Source organism: Corvus brachyrhynchos, unplaced genomic scaffold (genome assembly GCF_000691975.1).
Source record: "Corvus brachyrhynchos isolate BGI_N302 unplaced genomic scaffold, ASM69197v1 scaffold904, whole genome shotgun sequence".
NCBI classification, from domain to species: Eukaryota; Metazoa; Chordata; class Aves; order Passeriformes; family Corvidae; genus Corvus; species Corvus brachyrhynchos.
In genome coordinates, this window is record NW_008237536.1 from 819,859 (window position 1) to 842,592 (window position 22,734).

At 57.4% G+C, this 22,734-nt stretch overlaps 1 protein-coding gene across 1 annotated transcript in view; it reads left to right on the top strand.

The window, feature by feature from the left end:
* The window catches only part of NTN1 (netrin 1), a 123,941-nt gene extending 102,300 nt beyond the window's left edge, over positions 1-21,641 (top strand). The window contains exons 5-7 of the mRNA XM_008631629.2: positions 1,331-1,384; positions 13,127-13,201; positions 19,486-21,641. Of these exons, the coding sequence (XP_008629851.1) occupies positions 1,331-1,384; positions 13,127-13,201; positions 19,486-19,814 (458 nt within the window). The 3' untranslated portion in view covers positions 19,815-21,641. The remainder of the gene's footprint in view (positions 1-1,330; positions 1,385-13,126; positions 13,202-19,485) is intronic.
* Positions 21,642-22,734: the final 1,093 nt, after the last annotated feature.

Sequence of the window (22,734 nt, forward strand, 5' to 3'; positions counted from 1 at the left end):
GCTGAAGGAAACACATTCCAAGGTGGTTTGGGGTCACTTGAGATTCATTCTTCCCCGTGTCGCAATGGGACAGCAAGAGCCCAAAGCAGATGCTTGTTGTCCCCAAGATGTCCAGCCGTGGCTCCAGTCTGCTCTGCAGCAAGTGTGCACAAAGGTTTATCATTATTCATTCCCCAGGGCCCGGGGAAATCAGAGAGCAAAGCGTTCCTTGCATCAGCTCCCTCGGGATTGCTGGCACTAAATAAAGACAGACCCAGGATTTCAACATGGCCCATCCAGGCTTTGGGGCTGGGCACAGCCGCTCTCTGATTTACCACGGCTTGTAATTCCCTGTTCCCAGAGACTTGTAGGCATGGAAAGAACACCTTGGGGGAAGGAGCAAGAACCCCGTGGGGTCTGTGTCAGGCCAGGCACGAGCACCCCCAGCCCTGGCTTTGGGATGGCTGGGCTGGCTCTCGGTGCTGCCTGGCCATGCACCGTGTCTTGTGCTGGGTTTACCTGCATGAAGGTGAGTGACCCAAAAATCACCCGATGCTGACTGGGCTGCACCCCTAGGAGTGCAAACCCTGCCTCTGTGGCCATGCATTTTCCCAAGAACACAAGCAGAAAGAGGCAGATGCCCACTCCCAGCTCATGCCTAAATTCCACTTCCAAACTGGACTGTGGGGTGTTCCCCCACCAGGATTCCCAGGAATGCACAGAAATGGCAGCACCATGCCCTAAATGCAGGAAGGACGTCCATGGTGAGAGCTGGGGAAGGAGAGCATCCTGCAAGGCTGGGACTGTACAACTGCCCCCGTCCGCAGTCCATCCTTTCAATAAACACACCCAGGCTTGGGAATGAACATCCAGAGCATGATGTGGTTTCAGCTCTGCAAAGCTGGCCCCAAATCAGAGCCAGGAACCAGGGAATTGGCACCAGATGTGTTTGTGTTTCCTTTAAATGTGGGAGGCAGCCCTGGCACCCCAGCAGAGCTGCAGTGTGGTACCTGCACCCTGCCTCACACCAGGGGAGTGCCAGCACTGCCTCACACGTGGGGGGAGACAGCAGCTGGAGGGGACACCCCAGGGACAGGGAGGGACAGCAGCCCGCAGGGGCTGGGCACAGTGCAGCGTGCAGCCACGAGCCAAAGATTTTTGTTAAAAACCCCCTTTGCAATACCCTCGGAGGATGCCTGGTTGCCCAGTTCCCGGTGCACTGGTTTCGGGGCTGTTGCTGGGGGACATGGTGGGGAAGGGAACCTGCAGGGACCAGGCTCTTTGGGGTTTGGAATAACTCCTCCTGCTTTTCTCTCCTCTCTGTTCCCGTGTGCCCCTGGCTGCCCTGCAGAGATCCCGGCTGCTCCGCCCACCACGGCCGCCAGCAGCGCCGAGGAGCCCGCAGGTACGTTCTGCTCTTTTGGAGCATCTCGGTGCTAAACGTCTCTTCAGCAATCATTTCCCTCGAGACAAATTGCATTAAATGCATAAATCCTGTCGTTTGTACCGGGACAAGCGGTTTCCTTTTATGACCAAATGTGTTGGAAACACGTGTGCAGCATCCTGAGAGTTTGGTGTTCCTCGGAGCACCTGGGAGAGCAGGAAAGGTGCAGGAGGTTTTCCTGCTGGATCTGGGAGCACAGGGGGGTTACCCAGTGTTGTATCCAAGTGGAACCACACCTGCACCCCATGTCACCGAGGGACTTCTCTATTCCCAGTTCCCTCATGTCGGATGGCTCTGACCAGGGGATGACAGCAGGAGCCAAAGAGTCCCAGGAAAGGCTGACTGTCCTGTCCTGCTGCCTGGAGGTTCCTGGGGTGTTTGAGCCCCATCTGTGAAGGATACAAGGTGTAAAAGCTGTTTACTTTTTTCTCAGCAGTGCAGGAGGGTTCATAAATTAAGGAGTTTGTACTAAAAGTGACGGATGTCACCTTGAACCCTGAGACATGTCCTGTGATTGTGGCCACGTGGGACAGAAAGCAGCCAAGAGCTGAGGGAGCATCACCCCAACCTGAGCCACTGCAGAGGAGCAGGGGCCAAAGCTGGCCTTGGAAGGAGGGGTGGGACAACGTCAGCTCTGGCGTGGGGGGTCCTGCCTGGCTCTGCTGAACTCTCAGGGGTCCCAATCAGTTTGGGAAAACAGTCCAAAAATGGATTGTTTAGATGAAATGCATCCATGCTCTCCCATGCCGGGAGATTGGAGGATGAGGAGGGGCTGCTGCTCCTTTTTGCTGCCAGGCACGAGGAGCTTTTCTGGTCCTTTTTTGGTCCCTCTCAGACAGAAGAGACCACAGTGAAAGGGCAAACAAAAATAGCAGTGGGGGGTGAAGGTTTACAAACCTGCCAGTCAGTCCTTGTCTTATCTGAATCAAATCCAGATTTTCTCGGGAATGATTATTGGAGGTGGATGATTTCAGCCAGTGGGCTTAAATAAAACCAGGTGATTGGATTGATGCAGCTCCCCATGGTTTTCCCCTGGAAATCAACCTCTGCAGTTTCAAAACCAGATCTGGCCCTTCCAAACATCATTTTGGGCCCTTTTGTTCCTGGCTGGTGAGGAAGAGGCTGGATGTAAATGCAGGAAAGGGAAAAGCCAGCTCTGAGGGACCCCAGGGTGCACAGACCCAGAGCAGCCTTGGCTGCTGGTTGCAGCTTTCCCAGGGGGCAGAAGACCCAGTGCAGAGACGGCCGTACATGGAATCCGAATTTTAGCCCGAATCCCGCCCCAAGAACCAGGAATGAGGAACACTGACCCTGACGAGCTGGAACTGCTGTTTCAGCATCATTTGCAGGTAGCCAGAGTATTCCTGCCCTATAAAAGGGTTGGTTTTCCTTTGTGTGAATGTTAACAGCTTCGATTTTTGCCTGCCCATGCCTGTATTGAGGTCAGGCAGAGCCACCCTCTGCTCCCAGGTAAATTCTGTCTTTCCTGGGACAATCCCGGGGTGAGCAGCAGGAACGGGCTCCTCTGCCCTCAGCAGAAGGGCAAAATGCAGATTGCAGGGGGTGGCTCCCAGGCCATTCCCATGGATAGACAAGGAGGGAATAGAGGTCCCTCGGGTGTGCTGCCCCCAGCACCTGCACCAGCCCAGGGAAACCTCGCCGGGCACAGGGGGAACATGGAAATCCCCTCTCCCACTGCAGGTCCAGGGCTTGGACAGCTGAGAGACACCTCATTCCCAGCCTCCCAGCCCTCCTGTACCTGGGCATCCCCATGGCAACGCGGCCTTTTTGGCTGAGCAGCTCCACTGTCCCCAGCTCCAGCCACACAAACACTGTGACCATCACTGCAGCAACAGCTCCAAGGGAAAAGTGACAGTAGGAAAGGATTAAATATCCCACAGCTCCTTCTCATGAGCTGCAGCAGCTGGAAACAAGGAGCCACCCCTGTGAGCCACAGCTGCCTCCACAAGCCAGGCTTGCTTGGAAATGACAGTGTGGGGACAGGGGCACAGGAGGCAGCCCGAGCTTTCCTTCGGATCTGAAGCAGGGACCGGTCCGAGCCATCTCCCAGCACTGATATTCCCTGAACACGAGTGTGTGCATGGGATCAGCAGTGCTGGAGCTGGGAACAGGGCTCATCACCCCTGTGAGCCGCAGCTGCCTCCACAAGCCAGGCTTGCTTGGAAATGACAGTGTGGGGACAGGGGCACAGGAGGCAGCCCGAGCTTTCCTTCGGATCTGAAGCAGGGACCGGTCCGAGCCATCTCCCAGCACTGATATTCCCTGAACACGAGTGTGTGCATGGGATCAGCAGTGCTGGAGCTGGGAACAGGGCTCAGCCTCCTCCCCGAAGGGCTCCTGCCTGGGGGAGCTGCCAGGCTGGGGCACAGCCGGCTCTTCTTGGTGAGGATGCTCCCAAATCCAGGGATGGGGAGACTTTGCACTGGTAGGGAGAAAAGACAGAGCTCCTGGCTCTGAGGAAGTGTCAGCCCTGTGGAGAGCCAGGAGCATCCCAGAGCCTGGGAACAAAGCACTGCCCAGCTCCCTGCAGTGCAGCTGGGAGGGGAAATTGTCATTTCATTCACCCTGGGGTACGTCTGGGCTCGGCCTGGGGGTCTCCAGCTTTGTACCCATCCAAAGGAGGAATTCATTCAGCCCTGCCTGGGCATTCTCTGGCTTGTCTCAGCTGTAAGTGAGGTGATGGATTGACTGCATGATTGATTGACTGATTGATCAGCAGCATCCAGCTCCCTCTGAAAGGTTTCTCATGGTGATCTCCAGTGAATGGCTGGGAGCACAATAGGGGAAAGGGGCTTCCAGTGAGGGAGATCCTGGTCCCTTCAAAATATCTCAGAAAGTCTGGGGAAAAAACCTAAAACAACCCCCCCAAAACTGCTGAGATGCAGATAAGCTTCATGCACAACTGCACCGTGCTCTTATCATCCCAGTGCAGGGCTTCCTGCAGCCCCACATCCATTCATTCCTCCATCCCTGCCTGCCTCTGCCCCCAAATCCCTGCATTCCTCCAACCCCACATCCCTGCACCTGATTCCCTCCATTCTTCCATCCCCTTATTCTTTCATCCCCGTATCTCTCCATTCCTGCAGCCCTTCATCCCCACATCCCACCATAGCCAACCCTCGAGCTTCAGAGCCAGGACTGACGAGCTCCCTCTCCCCATCCTGGGACATTTCCAGAGGCTGATTCCCCTTGGTGACACCAAGCTCTTGTCCCCAGCATCAGCTCCCTATTTCTGCATTTCCCCCTGAACAGAAAACTGTGATTTTCCCGCTCGGCTGGGAGCTGCTGTCAGGCAGGAATTTATGGGGTGCTCAGCTCCCGAGGACAGATGTTTTCCTAGGAATGTGTTTCATGGTGTTGGCAGTGGCTCTTGGCAGGGCACTCCTGGATCTGCACCCCATGTCCCCAGCGTGTCCTGGGGCTCATCACTGCGATAAATCCTGTGGGAAGGGGTAGGAAACGTGCAGCCAGCCCTGGCTGCTCCCGGGAGGGGGCTGAGGAGGGGGCAGAGGGGGGGGGGAGCCGTAAAACTCCGTGTTGGTGTGGAGTTTTCCAGTGCAGGGTTTCCAGTGCAGCGAGGTGTTTTCCAGTGCAGGGTTTGTTTTCCAGTGCAGGGTTTATTTTCCAGTGCAGGGTTTCCAGTGGGTGTCCAGCACAGCTGGACTGTCCCCACTGTGTCACCAGCAGCCACAGCTGCTGCCTCCTGCTCCCTTTAGATTCGGGAAAATTGGGATGCTGCTGTGAGGCCACAGCTGCTCTGGGCACCCCTGTCCCAAAACACCAAAAATCCCTCAGGCCGTTCATCCCCCTCCCCAAACTGGCCCCCGGCGGCTCCAAGGCAGGGAGCGAACTCCCCCCGAGCTGCAGCGGGGCTGGGGTGGTGTTTGGGATGGGTCCCCTCTGACCATGACCAGAGCTCCCAGGGATGCACCAAAGGCACCCAAGCCGTGCCGGACCCAGCTGCCGGGATGCTGCTGGGCCACAGCCGGGACCGGAGTGGCCGAGCACGAGGGGCCTGCCAGGGACACTCCCGTGATGAGGTGGGGACAGCCTGGGCACATCCTGGAGGTGCCGGGGTCCTGCTGCAGCACTGGGGCCGGTGGCCCCCAGGCCCCGCTGGGGCTGCGGAGGTGGGAAGGGGCTGCGGGCTCCCGGGAATCGCTCGCTGCCGCTTTCCAGCCGCTCCAGGCGAGAGGCTTTAATCTAATTACATGCTTTATTTGCGCCAATTTGTTTTTCAATCAATCTTGCTCAGCCAGAAGAAAGGAGGCTGCTGTGGGCTCATTTGCACCTTCTTGTTCCAAGGGAGAGGTTAATGGCCGTTATCCGCTGGGATCCGCGCTCCCGGCTCTGCCTCGGCCGCCTGGCCGGGAGCTCCGGGAATCTTCTCCCGCAGACGGGCAGCGAGTTCCCGGGGTGGCACGGAGCAGCCGGGCATCTTTGGGACACGCCGGCTGTGAGGATCCGCTGCAGGCAGGGCTCGGGATGCTCCCGCTCGGTGCTCCCAAGGAGCGAGGCGTCCTGCAGGAAGATTTTGTGTGTCCGTTGCCAGTGGGGTCCCGGGGGAAGGTTTGGGTCTGCAGAGCACCAAAGCAAACAAACCAAAAAGAGTGGAAATAACTCCTCCCGCTTTTCCTGCCCCACCGAGGAGTGGCACAGCTCAGTGCCGTGGTGGCTGTGCTCGGCAGAGGGCAGGGCTGGCCTCGGTGCCCCCCGCCCCCCTGTGCTGGTGCCAAGGGCTCCTCAGCCCGCTTTGGGGACCAGAAGATGCTCTGGGGCCCAGCAGGTGCCTCTGCCTTGACAGACTGGTCACAGACCCACCTCAGCTCGTGGGACAAATCCCTGCCAGCTCCTGGGGACTGCTGCTCCCAGCTGTGGTGACAGACCACAGTCACTTGGTTAAATACAACCCAGTGCCAGAGGCTTGCCGTGCACCGGGGCTTGGCACAGACTCTCAGGGGGCAGATCCAGGCCCCTGGAATCTCTGTCCACAGGCCGAGACTGCTTCAGACCTGGGGACCATCCTGGAGGTAACACAACAAGCATGGCTGGAGCAGCCCAGCCCCAGCTCATCCCAAGGCCTGGAAGGGATATGCCTCCCTATTCCAGCTCCTGGCCATGCTGGAGGGACGGCCAAGGCCATCCTGCTGGGGACACCGGCTGTCCTGCAGCTGGCCAGGTATGCAGGGCACTAATTTGCACATGATAATTGCAAAGGGCATCGTTCAGGACAGCTGGGTCACAGCCAGGTGAGGGGAGAAGAGCCAATTAGTGATAACAGACCCAATCAGTGATAACAGACCCTGTTTTGTGATAACAGACCCCTGCTCCATTCAGTGGCTGGACAAGGGTGCAGCAAAGCACAGCAGAAGAGATCCCACCGCTCAAGTGAATAACCTGGGAAGGATTCTCTGCCTTAGCTTTGCTGTTTTATTAAAGCTTCTTTACGTTAAAGCAGCCAGCTCCGAGACAAAGAGTCCCAGTGGAGTCCAGCCCAAATTAAATTACAGCAGTGAACCCTCACAGTCAGCGCCTGCTCTGTGAGCCAGACACTGCTGTCCTTGCTCTTGTCCCACGGGGATGATCCCATCCATGCTCCCTGGGAAAGGACAGGGCTACTCCAGAGCATCCCCTCCCTCAGGACGTGTGGTCAGCACAGGCCCAGAGCCAGAAGCTCGGAGCAAGCAGAGCTGGAGCTCTCCAAATGACTCCACCAGTCCTTCCCTGGGACTGATGGAGGAGATGGTAAAATAATTCTTTGGGATGGAAGCAAGGGGCAGCTTCAGTGCTGTGGGAAGTGAACCAGGAGTTCACGGTCATCAGGGAAATCTCCAGAGGTCTGAAAGCCAAAGGCATCCCTGCCATAAGTGCTCCAGGCCAACCCTGGCACGGGGTGATCCTGTCCAGTCCCAGGGCTGGGCAGTGCTGGATTTCATTTGTCCCGTGTCACCTGGGAACGTGGCTCCCACCTGCCTTTGGGATGCTCTGGGACAGCTCACAGAGATGTTTTCAGAAATGTTTGGATCCATGTGCTTTTCCTCCAGGCCCCAGCCACAAGCAGAGGATGTGGGGTTGCTGCCTGGGAAAGGGGCTGGAAATTTCTTTCTGAGCAGCCTGGAGGAGCTCTCGGTGCCATGGGCATGGGGCAGCAGGAAGATCTGCAGAGCCGTGGAGCAGCTGGACACGATGTCCTGCGCATCCCACAGGACTGCAGTAGCTCTTAGGAGCACCTGGAAGAGTTTTGTGGTTGTTGGATGGGCTCAGGGAGGCAGCCCAGGGCTGTGGTTGATGGCAGGGGGGTCTGGGCACAGACACAGCTGAGAGCTGGGATTCCCCAACTCCTGGTGAAGGGAGGGATCACTCAGACCCAACTTCAATAAATACACAAAAATGCACCTTCCTCCCCCTGGGCACTCGTGGGGGACACTGAAATACAAACCCCATCCCTCGGGTGGGGACAGACCCTCCCACTGCAGGGGCTGTTGGAAAGCCAGGAGTTGCAGAAATGTGCAGGTTTAGGGATGCCTGTGGAGAAGTTTAGCTGAGATTTATCCAGAGCCAGTGGGGACCTGGAAGCTGCCGTGTCCCCCACGGTCACTGCTGCTCACTCCCATCAGGAGGGGCAGCTCATGCATGGAGGATTTGTGACCAGTAACACTGGGGAGGGAGAGAAAGGGGCAGGAATCTGAAAGCTGTTCACCACCAGCCTCCCCTTGCATTAGAGCAAATCAAACCAGCCCCACTGATCTGCACTGACCCACTCTGGGCGTGTCTGGGACCCCAGGTAGACCCCAGTCCCGTTTTCTCTGTCCTGCTCTCTCTGGTGAAGGAATCACAGATTTAGGCTTTGATATTTGGAGCTGCACCTTCATTCAGTGGCTCAGGCTGGTTGCACATCCCCCCCCAGTGACAACAGGAGATGGGGGCACCCAGACCCCCACCTGCAGAGAGCACAGCCCTTGGGAGGGAAGGCAGGAAAATGCCCTCCACCCCCAAGTGCTGAGGTCAGACTGTCAGAGCTGGGGCTCCCCTCCTAAGCCGCAACACCTCCGCCTTGGATCGCAGCCCACAAAGGCATTTAGGGCCCTACCTGGGGGAAATCAATAGGAATTTAGCTGCATAAATTGGGATTAGAAATCTGAATCCCCTTGGGGATCTAAGCCTTATATCTGCATTTCCAGTTAGGTACCCAGGCCAAGAAATGTGGCTTTAATCGCTCTATCATGTCAGAATCAAGGGGCCTTTAATTTCCGTTCCCGACATGTGGCTTTCGCAGCGGCCCAAAGCTGATTTTGGAACTGCAAGCACAGCAAGAGGCGCCTGGTGCAGGGTCTTCCCTGCAACAACACTCAGCACCCCCAGCCCTGCTGCCAGCACCTCCTTCCTGCCCAGCCCTGGGAGCATCAGCACTCCGGGAAGAGTGGGATCATTAACAAATCATGGGATGGCACTCAGCACCCTGCAGCTCTCAGCCTCATCACAGCAACCCCAGACAACCCCCAAACCGAAGATGTTTAAACAGAAAAAACTCAACATTCTGAAAAAAAAAAAAAAAAAAGAAGAAATTAAGCAAAACAAAGAAGGTGTTTAGCTGTGAAAAGTCTCTGCCCAGCCAGAGAATTACTTCTATCAAGGGGACGGGCCGAGCTGCAAAGCTGCTGAAGGCTGTGCTGACACGTTTTACTGAGCTGCGAGCGACACGAACCAGCCGCCCGCCACCTGCTCCCTCTGTGAACAAGCAGCTCCAGCGGCCTCTTCCCGATCCCTCCCGCTCTGTTTATCCGGGAGACGCGGGCAGGTTGTGCTTTCCCCAGCCCGGGGGCTGCCGGCCCCAGGCAGGAGCAGGGAGGAGCAGGATGTCCCCGCTCGGGATGCAGGGCTGACAGGAAAAAAGCACCGAGGGCTGGGTGGCTTTGGGCTTGCGGCTCTGAAACAGGGATTTGCACTGGAATATTTGTGCAGCTGAGCAAAGGCAGGGAGGACAAAGCCGGGGGCTTGGATGTTACCCCGGGATTGTCCTGCACCGTGGGGCTGCAGCCGGGGGGGTTTGGGTGCTTCAGGAGGGTGGCTGGGTTGGACATGGGCTAGGAGGGGCTCAGGGAGGTCCCAGGTCTGTTGAGGGCAGCTGAGCCCTGCCAGGGCCAGGAGGGCAGGGCTGGACAGCAGCAGGGTGAGACCAAGGCTTGCTCTGCACGCCGTGGGCAGGGGACACTGGGGCAGCACAGTGGGACAGGGAGCTGGGGCTGAACCCGTCCTGGTGCCCCCTCATCGCTCCTGCAGGAGCTGCTGGACACTGACCCCCCACGCTGCAGGTACCAGGCTGCTCCCCGCGCCAAAGGGTGTCCTTCAGGCAGCTCTGTTCCTTCTCAGCCTGGTTTTTGGCTGGGCTCTGGAATCACCTTCCATGGGCAGGTCATCCCAGGGTGATCCTCTGCAGCCTCATGGAGAGGGGTGAGAGGGACCTGCAGGACAAGGAGCCTCTGGCACAGCCAGGCAGCACAAGTCTTGGGACTCCAGAGGTTTTGTCACATAAACATTTGGGGACAAATCCTGCAAGAGTCTCACATCATTTGTGCCTCCTGTGCACGCCCTCGAGTCACTGAGCTCCACACCCATCCTCTCCTCCCCTTTCCGCTGGCTGATCCTTCCTCCCATCCCTTCCCCAGCTCCACCATTGCTTTCCAGCTGGGAGCAGCAGCTCAGCAACGCTTCCCCAGAGCCCAGACTGCTGAAGGGTCCCTTGGTGAGGAGAGCAGGGTCTGTCCCTGGCAGCACTGACACAACATCCCACAGCATCCCCTCTGTGCACTGTCCCTAAGGCAGAGGGACCCCACAGCACCACCCCACACACAGAGCTCAATGCTTGGCTCAGGGGAACCCTATTTGCCCTCCCAAAGAGGCCCCAGAGGATCTCCAAGTCACCCAGGAGGCAGAAGAGCTCTCCACGAGGGAGACAAAGGAAATGAACTGGAGAAAATCCCCCACCCACAGAAACCAGTGCTGGTGATTCCCAGTGATTTACACGAGCTGGCTCTGGCCAGGCCAGCTCAATTCAAACCAGCTGAGGCTCTGGCACAGCCCGTGGGGCTGGGGAACGAGGAAGAGAAGGACAGGGCAGGACAGGGCTGTGTTCAGGAAAAGCAGGGTCAGCCCTGGCTGGAGCTGGGTGTCTTGATCCCCTGGTTGTCACCCTGGCCGTGGGTGCTGTGGGCATGGAGTGCTGTCCTGTAGGGTGTGGGGGGCAGCTGAGTGCTGTCCTCTCACCCCACAGCCTCGCTGGCTGGCAGAGAGCCCCGGGATGGATTCCTGTCATCTCAGGCAGAGTGGAATTGTCATGGTGCAGGGATGGGGAGCTTGGCTGTGCTCAGGGATGTTTCTGTGGGGAGAGGTTGCTGAGGTGACTTGGGGTTGCTCTTGTGAGGGTTCTGGACTGCACTCCAGAGCAATGGTGTCTCTGATTGCTGTTTCTTGGCCTGGATCCCAGAGCAGTGGGGCTGCGGGAGGATCTGCTCCAGGTGGGCTCTGCCAGCCTGGCTGCTGGAGATCCCTTGTGGGACTGAGCCATGAATGTGCAGGTGGGAGCTGCTGCCCACCCCAGTGCTCGGGGCCAGCTGCTGGCCAGTGTGTCCTGGATTTGGCCAGGGCAGGAGGGATGTGCAGCCAGAGCTTCCAAGCTTGTCCCCGCTCCACTGTTCACTGCCCACCTGTCCTTGTGTCACCTCTTGCGCTGCCCAGGACAGCAGCAGTGGATACCCACAGAGCTCCAGGATTTCTGTGCCAGGGACAACCATCACCAGGTTTATCACAACCACACTGGTGTCCTGAGGACATCAGCAGCCTGGACTGAGCAGAGCAGTGCCAGCAGCCTGGCAGAGCAGCCGATGGCCTGTCTGTTCCTTGGCATTCCCTGCTTCCCCCAAAAAGCTCAGGAGAAGCTTCCCTGGGCTCTTAGGTCACTCCACAGACATTCAGTTCCCTTAGAGACTTTTCCTTCAATGTTTATGGCCAGGAACATCTTACAGTGCACTGGATCAGGAATGTTTCTGCTCCCTGAGCTCAGTGACACCAGGCAGCCACGTCCCACTGCGTGGTGGCATCCTGCCACGTGGGCATGGCTGGGGCTTTGCCAGCGAATCTCCATCCACTGAGCTACAGTTTTTATGGAATATCCACTCCTTTCCCAGTGCATTTCAAGTTTTACTTGATGTTCAGAATGTTAGATGAGAAAAGCAAATGGGAGGCATCAGTGGCTGGAAGCCCCGAGTCTTCAGGGTTTGGAGGGGCCTTGGCTGGGCCGTAGCTGGGCAGAGATCTCAGCTGGGGCTCTTGCAGGAGGAAATCACAGCGTTTGGGTTTGGCCCTGGCTGGGTCATGCTGGAAGAGCATGAAGCCTTGTATTCCTGAGGGTCTCTCCTGAGGAGTGGGAGCAGCAGGGAGCCATGGGGCAGGAGGATGGGACTCAGATGGGGACTCTGCATGGCCACGTTGAGAGGGGCTGGGGCACACATGGCTAACAGGGGTTGCTGCTGAGGGGGTGGGTTCTTCATGGTCTTGGCACCCGGTGTGTGCTGGCCATGGGATGCCAGCAGCATTCCCAGCTTCCCAGCAACCCCCCTGGGGCTCCTCTGGGGCACTTCAGCAGGTCCCACACCTGTGCTCCAGCAGCGGCTGGGGAAGGATGGTGCTGGGAGGGATGGAGGCCTCCAAGGGCTGTCACAGTACCAAGGCCTCCTGCTGCAGACAGATGTGTCCTTTTCCCCTGAATTAGGGGATTCTGTGCTGCTGGGGGCCTCTCTCTGGCACCCGCGGGTGCTGAGGAGCCGTGGATGTTCATGGACAGCACATCCACGAGCCCAGCCCGATCCTGGCAGCTGGCATGGGGATGGCACTTCTCCAGCCACACTGGCCTGGCCGTGGTGCCACGGGGACGTTCCTGAAGTGGCCGGAGGGCACTGCCCACCCACTGGAGGGGCAGCAGCTCCCGGGGCAGGGCTCAGCGTCCCTGCGGGCTGCAGGCCACGGCAGTGCCAGGGGGCCGTGCCAGGCTCCTGCCGGGCCCTGCTCCACCCGGGCCGGGCCAGCGTGTCCCAGCAGTGCGGGCCCATTAGAAACGAGATGTTCCTACTGGGGTATTTTATTTGCACACTTCAGTAGAGTGGACACCAAAAGGCTTTGCTAATGCTTCATGGGCTGCTAATTTCCTCTCTGACCCGCATTGTGGGGGGCTGACCCCAGCCCGAATCTGCCGGCAATGAATGCCAAAGGCTGACACCGGCCCGGGTTAGGGGTGACAATGGGGCCTCTGTGGGCTCCGGGCGGGCTCCAGTTGGGAGCTGGAGAACAGGGGGAATTTGTGTGGCTCTCAAAAGCTCTGGGTGGCACAATAAGGGAGGCCCCCGGGGTCTCCCAGGAAGACAGAGCGGCCCGGGGAAGCCGGGCCGGGGGAGGCGGGCGGGAGGGAGGATGGGCTCCTTTGTGAGCAGCTTTCTTTAGAAAGGAAGGGCTTTCTCAATGCCCCCTCCGACGACCCAATCGGGCTCTGGCAGATGGATATCACAGGCACGCTGCTTATTCATGGCAGGCTGCAGCTTTGAGCCGTCCCCCCTTCCCCCAGCCCTTTCTTCATTTTAAGGCTAATTTGTTTTGTTAATGTTTTCTTGCCCTCCCCCTCTCTGCGTGCAGATTGTGACTCATACTGCAAAGCCTCCAAGGGGAAGCTGAAGATCAACATGAAGAAGTACTGTAAGAAAGACTACGGTGAGTGTCCCCCGTCCGAGGGAGGAGCGGTGCCAAAGGGATGCGGGGCAGGAGCATCCATCCCCTCGGGGTGTCCCAAAGCCCACCCAGCCCAGCCTGGGTCCCAGCCTGGGTCCCAGCCACAGCAGTGCTGGGATGTGAGCAATTTTGGGAATGGTTTCTGCCAGGTTTGGAGAGGCAGCCCGGGGCGGCGATGCTTGGTGGAGCAGTGTGTCACTCGGGGAATTGGGATGAGCGCACTGTGGACCCTGATTTGGGGGTTTTCTCAGCATCTGCAGGAGACTCATCTTTTCCAAGTGTTTCCCAGTGTCTTCTGGGTTAGGATGACACCATGTCCCCTCTCCTCTCACCGTGCTGTTCTGTGCCACAGCTTTTAAAGGTTGCCCTTTGCTGTGGGGATGAGCAGCAAGCAGTTCCCTGTCACCTGGATCCAATCCCCTGACATTCCCAGGCGACTTCAGAGGCTGGGGCAGCCCTGGGACAAGCCAGGAGACTCTGGAATCCTTACTGGTACTCAAGGCCCTGGGAATCCTTCTACAGCTCTGCCTCAGAGCAGCGGCTCGGAGCAGGCACATCCCGAACTCCCTCAGCTCCTCTCTGCTCCTGGGGTTGTTTCTAACGTGGGTCCATGCGGGACAAAGGCAGGGTGACCCCAGGGGGAGCCGGCCAAGGGATGTTCCACATTGGTTTTGTGCTCTGGCACCTCCCTGGGAGCCCAGGGGAAGGAGGAGGGCTTGGAGGCAAAGGTTTTATTTGCATTCCCATTTATTATCCATGGGGCAAAATGGATAGTGAGTATCCTTGGCAAGGGTGAGCTGGGGCATGATTGTGGTCCCTGTCCAGCAAGGCCATGCCTGTAGGGGCTGCTGGAGGTTCATCAGGTGCTGGGAAGGCCCAAGGAATAAACTTGGATAAATAACTTGGATAAAAGAGTTTAATGGCACATGAGAAGCTGCTGGGGGTTGTTCAGGTTGTAGATGGGGTTATTCAGGACAGGAGTGAGGCTGAGCCCAGGTGATAAAGCCGTGGGGTTTTCCTGTGGCCGGATTCTCTGCTGGCTGAAAGGATGCACTTTTCCCACACGTGGATGTGCATCCCTTCATTTCCCACCTGGCTTCTCCAGAATCTCCCGAGGGCTGAGCTCTCCAAAGGGCAGTGTGGGTGGCTCAAGGAGGTGTCTCAGGCACGAGATACCCCCGGAGCAATGAATAGGGAAGAGATGCCGCTGGAGCAGTGAGTAGGGGAGCTGAAGGAGCTTTTCCCTTCTCTTTTCTCACTCAGCATCACCCCTGCGGCTTCACGAGCAAGCCAGAGCCGCTTGCTGGGGCTGGCTCAGGTGAGGGGTTCAGACTGTCCCAGTGCTGGAACTGGGGTGCTCCCACCCGACCCTCCTGGCCATGAAGGGTCCCCCACAGCCCCAACCAGCCCCACAGCCACGGCAAATTTGCTTTTTGGAGGACAAACCATGGCGGTGAGGCAGCAGGGTGAGCGGTGCCGGGGCAGCCCAGGCTTTCACCAGGGCCAGGGAGGGAAGAAAGGGTTGAAAAGGTGCAGGGAGGGATAATAAAGACTTTGGGACTGACACCCCAGCAGGAAGCCAATTAGGAGGCTCTTTTCCTCACCGTTCTGCTGGCATCGCTGGGCTGAATGTCCTAAAAGGCCCTAATTAGCTTGAACAGAGTTCCTTCTCCCGCAGGCTCAATCGGGAGCTATCATCCGCCCCGCGCTCCTCAATGGGGCTTTTTAGCTCCCCGTTTCATTCAGCCTTTCAAAGGGGATATTTTCCCTTATTTATTTTTCGTATCTGTTTGTTTTTGTCGGGTTTGTGTTTTTTTTTTTTTTTTTTTTTATTTTAATTTGGGCTTTTTCCCGCGAGATGGGTTTGGGTGCAAATATTTGGAGTGAAACAGGACGCGGGGAGGGCAGGCTGGGAGATTCAGGGAGGGGGGAGGCAGGAACAGAGGCAGAAAAGCTTTTTCTGGGTTTATTTTGGCTGCGTGGGGGAGCGCAGGGTCACTCAGCTCCCAGAAAAGCAGGGAGAGAGGAGGGGTTTGCTGGGGTGGGGGCAGTGAAATCCCGGGGAAGCAGAAGGGATCTCTGCTGAAACCACGGAGGGCAGAGATTCCCAAAAGGAGAGGGGATTATTTGATGAGAGCAGATGATGCTGATCCAGGTGATGCGGGAAAATCCATTACTCCCTCAGGTGCCACGTTTTCAGCCCGATTTTGGGGCTTTTTCCATTCTCTGTGGGGTGCGACTGTGGTAAAGGAAATCTGGAGCTTTTACATCTCCCTTTTGCCCCGATTCTGAGCTCCCTGTGCTGCAGCAGGGCCCGATCCTGCCCAGATGATGCTGGGACGATTTTGTACCAGCACTGTGGTCCCAGGCATTGCCCCCATGCCGGCCCTGGTTCCCCATCCCAGCACTGGGGAGGGAATGGGGGTGAGGAACAGAATCCTCATCCGAAAGGTGAGATCATCTGCTCACTTTGCCCTTTCTTGGAAAAAAAAAGTAGAAAAATCCTTCCTTCAGTGGAGCCTTCTCTTAGTCACCCCCTTTGTCGAGAGGAGCTTGGCAGGGGCTGCTGGAAAAAAGCAAAACGTATTTTCAAAAGGCAGCTTGAAAAGAGGGAGGGAGGGGGGAGGAAAAACCTGAATCCCCCAAAAAACGCCAAGGCAGGGGGGAAGCACCAAGCCCGGCGCTCACAGCCCCTTCGGTGCCCGGGAAGGTGGAGAAATGCCATTCCCGGAGCGGGGCAATCCCGGCTGCAGCCACGTGCTGAGGGAGGGCCGGGACAGTGAGGGGTCCCCCAGCACCAGGGCACACCCAGGCCGGCCGGGATTAGGGCTCATAAATCTCCAATATTGAACCGGTAGGAAATTGGCAACTGGAGCGAGGCAAAGCTGCCGCCAAATAAATTAAAAACTGAAAAAAAGGGGGAAAAAAATCCCATTTTAAGTCTTTGCTCCAGCGAGGATCCAGCCCTTTACATTCCCAAACCCAGATGGTGTCGGGGTCACCTTTTGCTGCTGGTTGGAATAAAATCCACATGGACTCCACTCCACTTGTGCAGTGAGAGGGGAGCCAAGCCTTTGGAAAACCCTGCCTTGGACCGGGACATCTGTGCCTGCCCCCGCTGTCCCCAGCACCCCCTGCCACCTGGCCGTATTGAACACCCTCAAACCGCTCTGTTCCCACTGCTGCTCCTCGGGATCTTTCCCAGGGGCCAGCACAAGGATGCCCCCCAAATTTCCAGCTCCCACAGACAGGTCTGTGCATGGGATACGTGTGATGTTCCGGGATTCCACAGCAGCATGCACAGATTTGGCCCCTGCAGCCCAGCCCTGAGTCAGCCTTAGCAGGGGAAGCCTTGAACTCAGGAGATTTATCAAAAACCCCAAATGTAAATTAAAAAAAGAATGAAATAATTAGGTTTTCCTCAGCCTCCCTCTTTTCATGGCAGCCTCAGGAGTTTTGGGGCCCTGACTCACGATCCCTGAATGCTGCAAGGCGCTGCTTTGCTTTCCGCCTTCAGCAGCTGCCCTCAAACCTTGTTCTGAAGCTTTGGGCTGGGTTTTGTTTTCATTAACATCAAACCATCCCTCCCCGGGCTTTCATCTCCTGCTCCCAGCCTTTGGGACTTTCTTGTGGCTGGAGGCTCCCAGCCAGGCCTCGAGGAGCCAGGAGCATCCCTGAGCTCCGGGGATGCAGGAGGGGACTGGGGCCCCTCTGTCCCCTCCCACAGCCCAGGGACCACTCGGCCACCCTCTTCTTGCAAAGAACCATAAGGTGCTGAGACGGAGAAGGCACCAGCCAGGTGGGATTTGTGGCTCAGGTGTCGGTGTCAGGCGGGATGTGGTTCTTGGGGCAGCCGCTGCCCTCACGGGGACCCAGCTGTCCCCCAGCTGTCCCCCACCTCCCCGGGCCCGTTTGCTGCCAGAGCAGGGTGCAGGGAAGTGAACCTGGAGGAAAATCCCTGGATCTCTGGGAGTGCCTGGGGTGCAGCAGCCCCAGATTTCCGCCAGGGCTCAGCTGCCCAAAGTTTGCAAAGCTCAGGGAGGAGCAGGCAGGAGGCACAGGCAGCCCTGAGGCACCAGCGGTGTCTGGAGCTGGACTGGATCCCCTCCTTGCTGAAACCAATGTCACCAGTCTGGACCAGAGCCCATTCTCAGTGAAACCAGTGTCACCAGCCTCAGCTGGAGCTGTGGAAGCTGCAGCCCCTTTGATTTTGTTCTCCTGCTCCAGGACACCACCTGCTCCCAGGGGACCCCAGCGAGGGGAGCACCATCCCCATGAGTAACCATCACTCCCCATCATATCCTCCCATCTGCTGCCCCAGGGGTTTCTCCGGGGATGTTTTTCCAGGGGTGTTTTCCCAGGGATGTTTTCCCAGGGATGCAGAGACAGGGACAGTCCTGAGCACAGGGGTTTAATGGGAACATCAGCCAAGTGAGAGCAGCTCACCACATAGCCAAGCTTTGTCCCAGGAGATGGCAAGTGAAGGACAACCAAGCCCCAAAGCCAGCTTTGGACTGCAGGGGCACAGCAGAGGCAGCCAAGTCCCTTACCCCAAACCAGGAAGGGACTGAAACCTCCTTCATGGGAAGGGAGCCTTTAAATCCCTGGGGATTTCCCCAGGGGAGCCAGCTTGGGTGCTTCCAAAAATTCATCCTGGCCCATTTCTGCCTCTCTGCACACCCTGTGCTCCCTGGGAGGCGCTGATCCCATCCCACCTCTGAAATACCCAGGCAAACACCACCAAAGCTGGGCTCCAAAACCCGGCTCAGGAGGAACTGAGCGTCCTGGATGGGAAGCTATGGGCAGAAATCTGGCTGTCAGGGCAGGCAGCAGAGCCTTCCTCAAAGCTTTCACTCCTTCCACTTCATTAATAAAAAGGGAAAAAATAAGAGACGGGGGCCTTGACATAAAAAAAAATACAGACTGTGTGTTTTAGAGCAGAGTTTCCTGTAACCACCTCTCTCCGGTTCCTTTTCATTCATTTTCTCCATTTTGTCAGTGCGGACCCAGGCAGGTCAAAGGTTTAAGCTTTTTTGGAAAGATTTGTTTCCAAAAAATAAAAATTGGCTACTCCTCACATTTTGTTACCTTCACACCAGACAGGGAAATACACGGTCAGAGCTGAGGGTTGTTTTTTTTCCCTTTTTTCCCTTTTTTTTTAATGAAAGCATCTGGCCTCCATGACATGCTCTGAAAAAAAATACCCCATATATTTTGCAACGTGTTAAAAAGCTGTGCTGGGCTGCAGAGCTCTGCTTCCTCCCAGAGCCTGGAATCACTTGGGTTTAGAGACAGGGGGATGCTCCTCCACCACCAGCCCAGGGGGGAAAACTGTTACAAGGCAAATGGGAGAGTTTTCCCCAGGGTTTGGGGGAGTTTATTCTGCCTCTGTTAATTTATACAAACAGGATTGGCCCCACTGGAGCTGAGCCAGGCAGGTGAATGGGCAGGGGTTTACAGCTCCCAGGGCATGGGGGGAAGAGTGGGGAAAAGGGAGCAGCTCAATGATTTGGCTAAAAAAGCCCTTGGTGGTTGTGCTGCAGCAGCCTGTGCAGAGCTCAGGCTCTCCCTGCCTGCTCTCCCGGCCAGGCCATCCTCACCTGGGATTTCCCTCTGTCTCTGCTGCTGGGGATTCCTCGTCCCACAGTCAGCAAACAAACCCAGCAGGGTGGGCAGGCCCTGCCTGGGGAAGGTGTTTTCCTGGAAGCTGATTTTTAGCCCTATTCCAGGAAAGACCAAGGGCTGCAGTGGTGGAGGGCTGAGGTTTCCTCAGTCCATGGCTACAGAGGAGGTTACACAGCATCAGCCACGGGCTTGGAGAACATCATCACCAGCAGCAGCAGCAGCAGCATCACCACCCTGTGTAGGGATCACGGTTGTCCTCCCACCCCAGTCCTGCTGTGGGAGCTGGTGGTCTCCCAGTCCTCTGCCAGGACACCAGGAGATCTCCTTGGAGCCCAGCGCTGCCATTCAGCACTTGCAGAGGTGCTCCAGTGACTCTGCCAAGCTCAGAGCTGGAGAGCATCTCCCAAGCCTGTGGTGGTCTTGGAAGCTTTGCTGAGACCCTCAGCTGCTCCTGCTCCTGGGGGTGGCCTGGGGACAGAGTTTTGGGGCACCAAAACCCTTGGCTGCTGTGCCCCAGCCTGGGCTCTGGAGACAAACTCCCTCCCACAGCGTATTAGGTAAGGCTTGGAGTTCATTTTCTCCTCACCAGCTCAAAGAGTAACACCTTTTCCTCTCTTGCCTCGTGTGTTGTTTTTTTCCAGCTGTCCAGATCCACATCCTGAAGGCGGAAAAAAATGCGGACTGGTGGAAGTTCACGGTGAACATCATCTCTGTCTACAAACAAGGCAGCAACCGGATCCGGCGCGGAGACCAGACCCTGTGGATCCACTCCAAGGACATAGCCTGCAAGTGCCCCAAAATCAAGCCCATGAAGAAGTATTTGCTGCTGGGCAACAACGAGGACTCTCCCGACCAGAGCGGCATCATTGCGGACAAAACCAGCCTGGTGATCCAGTGGCGGGACACGTGGGCCCGGCGGCTCCGGAAGTTCCAGCAGCGGGAGAAGAAGGGGAAGTGTAAGAAAGCCTAAAGGAGGAGGAGAGGGAGAGACTGACTGTGCATGCTGCTTTGTGTAGAGCTGGGGCGGGCAGGGACCGGCTGCCAGGGCGGGCTGGGGGGACAGGGGGACAGTGAGCACGGCTGGGGGGTGCTGGGCTTGCACCTCGTATTCCAGGGAAGACAAAACCCAACAGGATCCAACAGGATCCAACAGGACCCAACAGGACCCAACAGGACCCAACAGAACCCAACAAAACAGATCACACACACACGGACAGAACCCAGCGTGGGATGCGGGTGTGCGGCACCCGGGGCCCCCCAGCTCCCTCCTGCCCCGCTGCTGAAGAGCTCAGAGCCACCAAACTGCCTTCCAGCCACCAACATCTGCTGCCTCCAAAGCACGGCATGGGCACGTCCACCCTGTAAGAAACTAATCAACAGCACTGCTGGAAATTAACTCCCCATCCCCAAAATACGTATTTGCAACTTAGGCTGACCGAGACAGTTCTTGTAGAGGAAACTAAACCGAGACTTTTGCTGAGGACAGACCCGAGGACTGACGGGCGGGGTCTTGGAGGGCTTTGGTATCGACAGCCGTGGCCACCACCCACTGATGGTGCCTGAGGCGGCCGAGGTCTCCAGCTGTGCTGATGCTCTGGGTCCACTTTAGGCACAGCCAAGAGGGGACAATGTTGGTGGGTGACTTCCTGCTGTGCCTAACTCTGGGAATGGCTCCGTGCTCAGCCCCTGGCGCTGAGGAGGCTGCCCCCACCACACTGAAGGAGTGTGAGCCCACTGGTGCCCTGTCGCCTGCCAGCCACCCATTCACAGGCAAAGAATCATAACCAGGATCCCCAAGGAAACACCCAGACCTGACAAAAAATGAGTTGGCATCCAGATCCCATAAGTGCCCTGGAAGATCCTGCCAATGTCAGTCCCTGAGTCTCCACTGCGGCTCAGTCCCCTCTGTTGCTGTCAGCACACCAGGAGCCCTCCGATGGTAGAAAATCCCTGCAGGTGACACCAAGGTGCTGGCTGGCCACTGGTTTCACTCCCAGACTCGGGCAGCTCTCCCAAGCCCACACCAGCTCTGCCCTCACTCCCTCTGGAGCTGCAGCTCCCCAGCATCCCTGCAAAAAGTCTTGGAGACAAAGAGGGGAGCAGGGGGTGCCCTCATGGGCAGCGGGGCCAGTGCAGAGCTCTGAGGCTTGGCCGGGGTAGAGCCCGCACAGGGCAGTGCCCAGGGAAGGGGTCTCAGCCAGGAGCAAGGTGTGACCCACCTGGAGCTCCTCCTGCTGGGGGGGAAACAGCCAATCCAAAATTCCCAATTTCCAGTCACTGATGCACTGAGCACAGTGGAGGCCGCCTCACCTCAGACTGGAGCATCCTCCCCTGGGCACCCTGCGGGCAGGACGGGCTCTGGAGTTGTCACCCCCATGCCACACCAGCCCATGGGGAATGGGGATGTCCAGTTCCAGCCCATCCATGCAGACCGGGAACAGCTGGGGCAGGAAGGCAGGGAGGGCAGGACGGGTACCTGGAGGAGAAGCAAACATTAGTCGCTATGAAAAGCAAAACCTCCCCGGTATTTTTCCTTTTAGGAAACTTGGAAACATCTCTTTTATGACATTTTCCAGTGGTTTTGCCTTGTTTTATAGCAATTGACAATATTTATATAATGACATAAACCACCATAAAGCAGAGCAGCCATGTAAATAGGTGCAAAGAGGAGGCTCCCAGGGCTGCTGGAGACACCACCCGGAGGGACCCAGCTCTGCTGAGCCTCCCCTGCCACCACAAGGCCCCCAAAATTAATCTGGGTATTAGGAGAAAAATCCCACCCTGGACATCAAGCAACTCCCCCTCCCTGCTCCAAGTCTGTGTTTTCTCCCCTTTCCCAAAATGGACTTGGTTGTCCTTATCTCAGAGCTCAAGGAGAGCCAATGGTTTTGCAGCCAAGGGAAGCGAAGCCACCAAGTTTTGAAGGATAAAATCTGACCTCAAGTGTCTAAATGGAGGCTTAAAGCCCCAAACCAGGACTTGGATGCTCTCCTGCAGCCAATGCCAGCTGCTGCCAGGGACCCAGCAGAGCTGGAGACAGCACATCCCCATGGAGCTGGGATGTCCCCACCCTCTGGAGACCTTCAAATGGTGCCTAAAAGTAACAGGATCCAACCCAAAGCCATTTCTCCACCTGGAGAGCAGCAAGGAAAGGCCGGGGGAACTGCCCACAGCACACCTGGGCACTCAGGGCTCACTCCCAGTGTCCACCCTTGGCAAGCACAGCCGCCCTCCCCAGCACAGCCTGGACACCCCAACCCCCCCCAGGGACACCCTCCAGCCCCTTCCCTGCTCCCACTGGTCTCGGAGGCTGCAGAAGACCCCCCACCCGCTCATCCCACGGCCAGACCCCTCCAGGCACTGGCACAGCCCCGGGACTCCGAAGGAAATGAGTTGGCACAACAGCCCAGATCCTGCCACGGAGGGAAGTCCCCAGCCCTGTCCCACCAGGACCTGTCCCTTCATCCCTGCTGGAGTTTTGTGCTTTCCAGTCAGACCAGGAAAAACCCCTCACTCCATCCCAGTGCCCTTCATGCGCTCCCAGTAACCCTGACCTGCAGGAGCTGCTGCTGGAACTGGTGGAACTGGAAAAACCTCTGCTGGGAGGGCAGAGCAGCCCCATTTCGGGGTCCAGAGGTGCAGCTCTTCCCTGCTCCAGGACAGCTCCAGGACACCTCTGCCAGGTCACCCAGAGGGACAAGGTGCCCCCCTAAACACCTGCACGGCCGGGGGGCAGCTCTGGGGGACCAACCCTGTTTTGGCCAGCGAAGAACCCGGCGCCCACCCATCGCCCTGGGGACAGGAGTGGGGACCCCGAGGACAGTGGGGTGGCTGGGAAGGGGCTGTGGTGCCTTCAGAGAGGCTTCGGAGAGCAGCTGAAATGCCAAAAC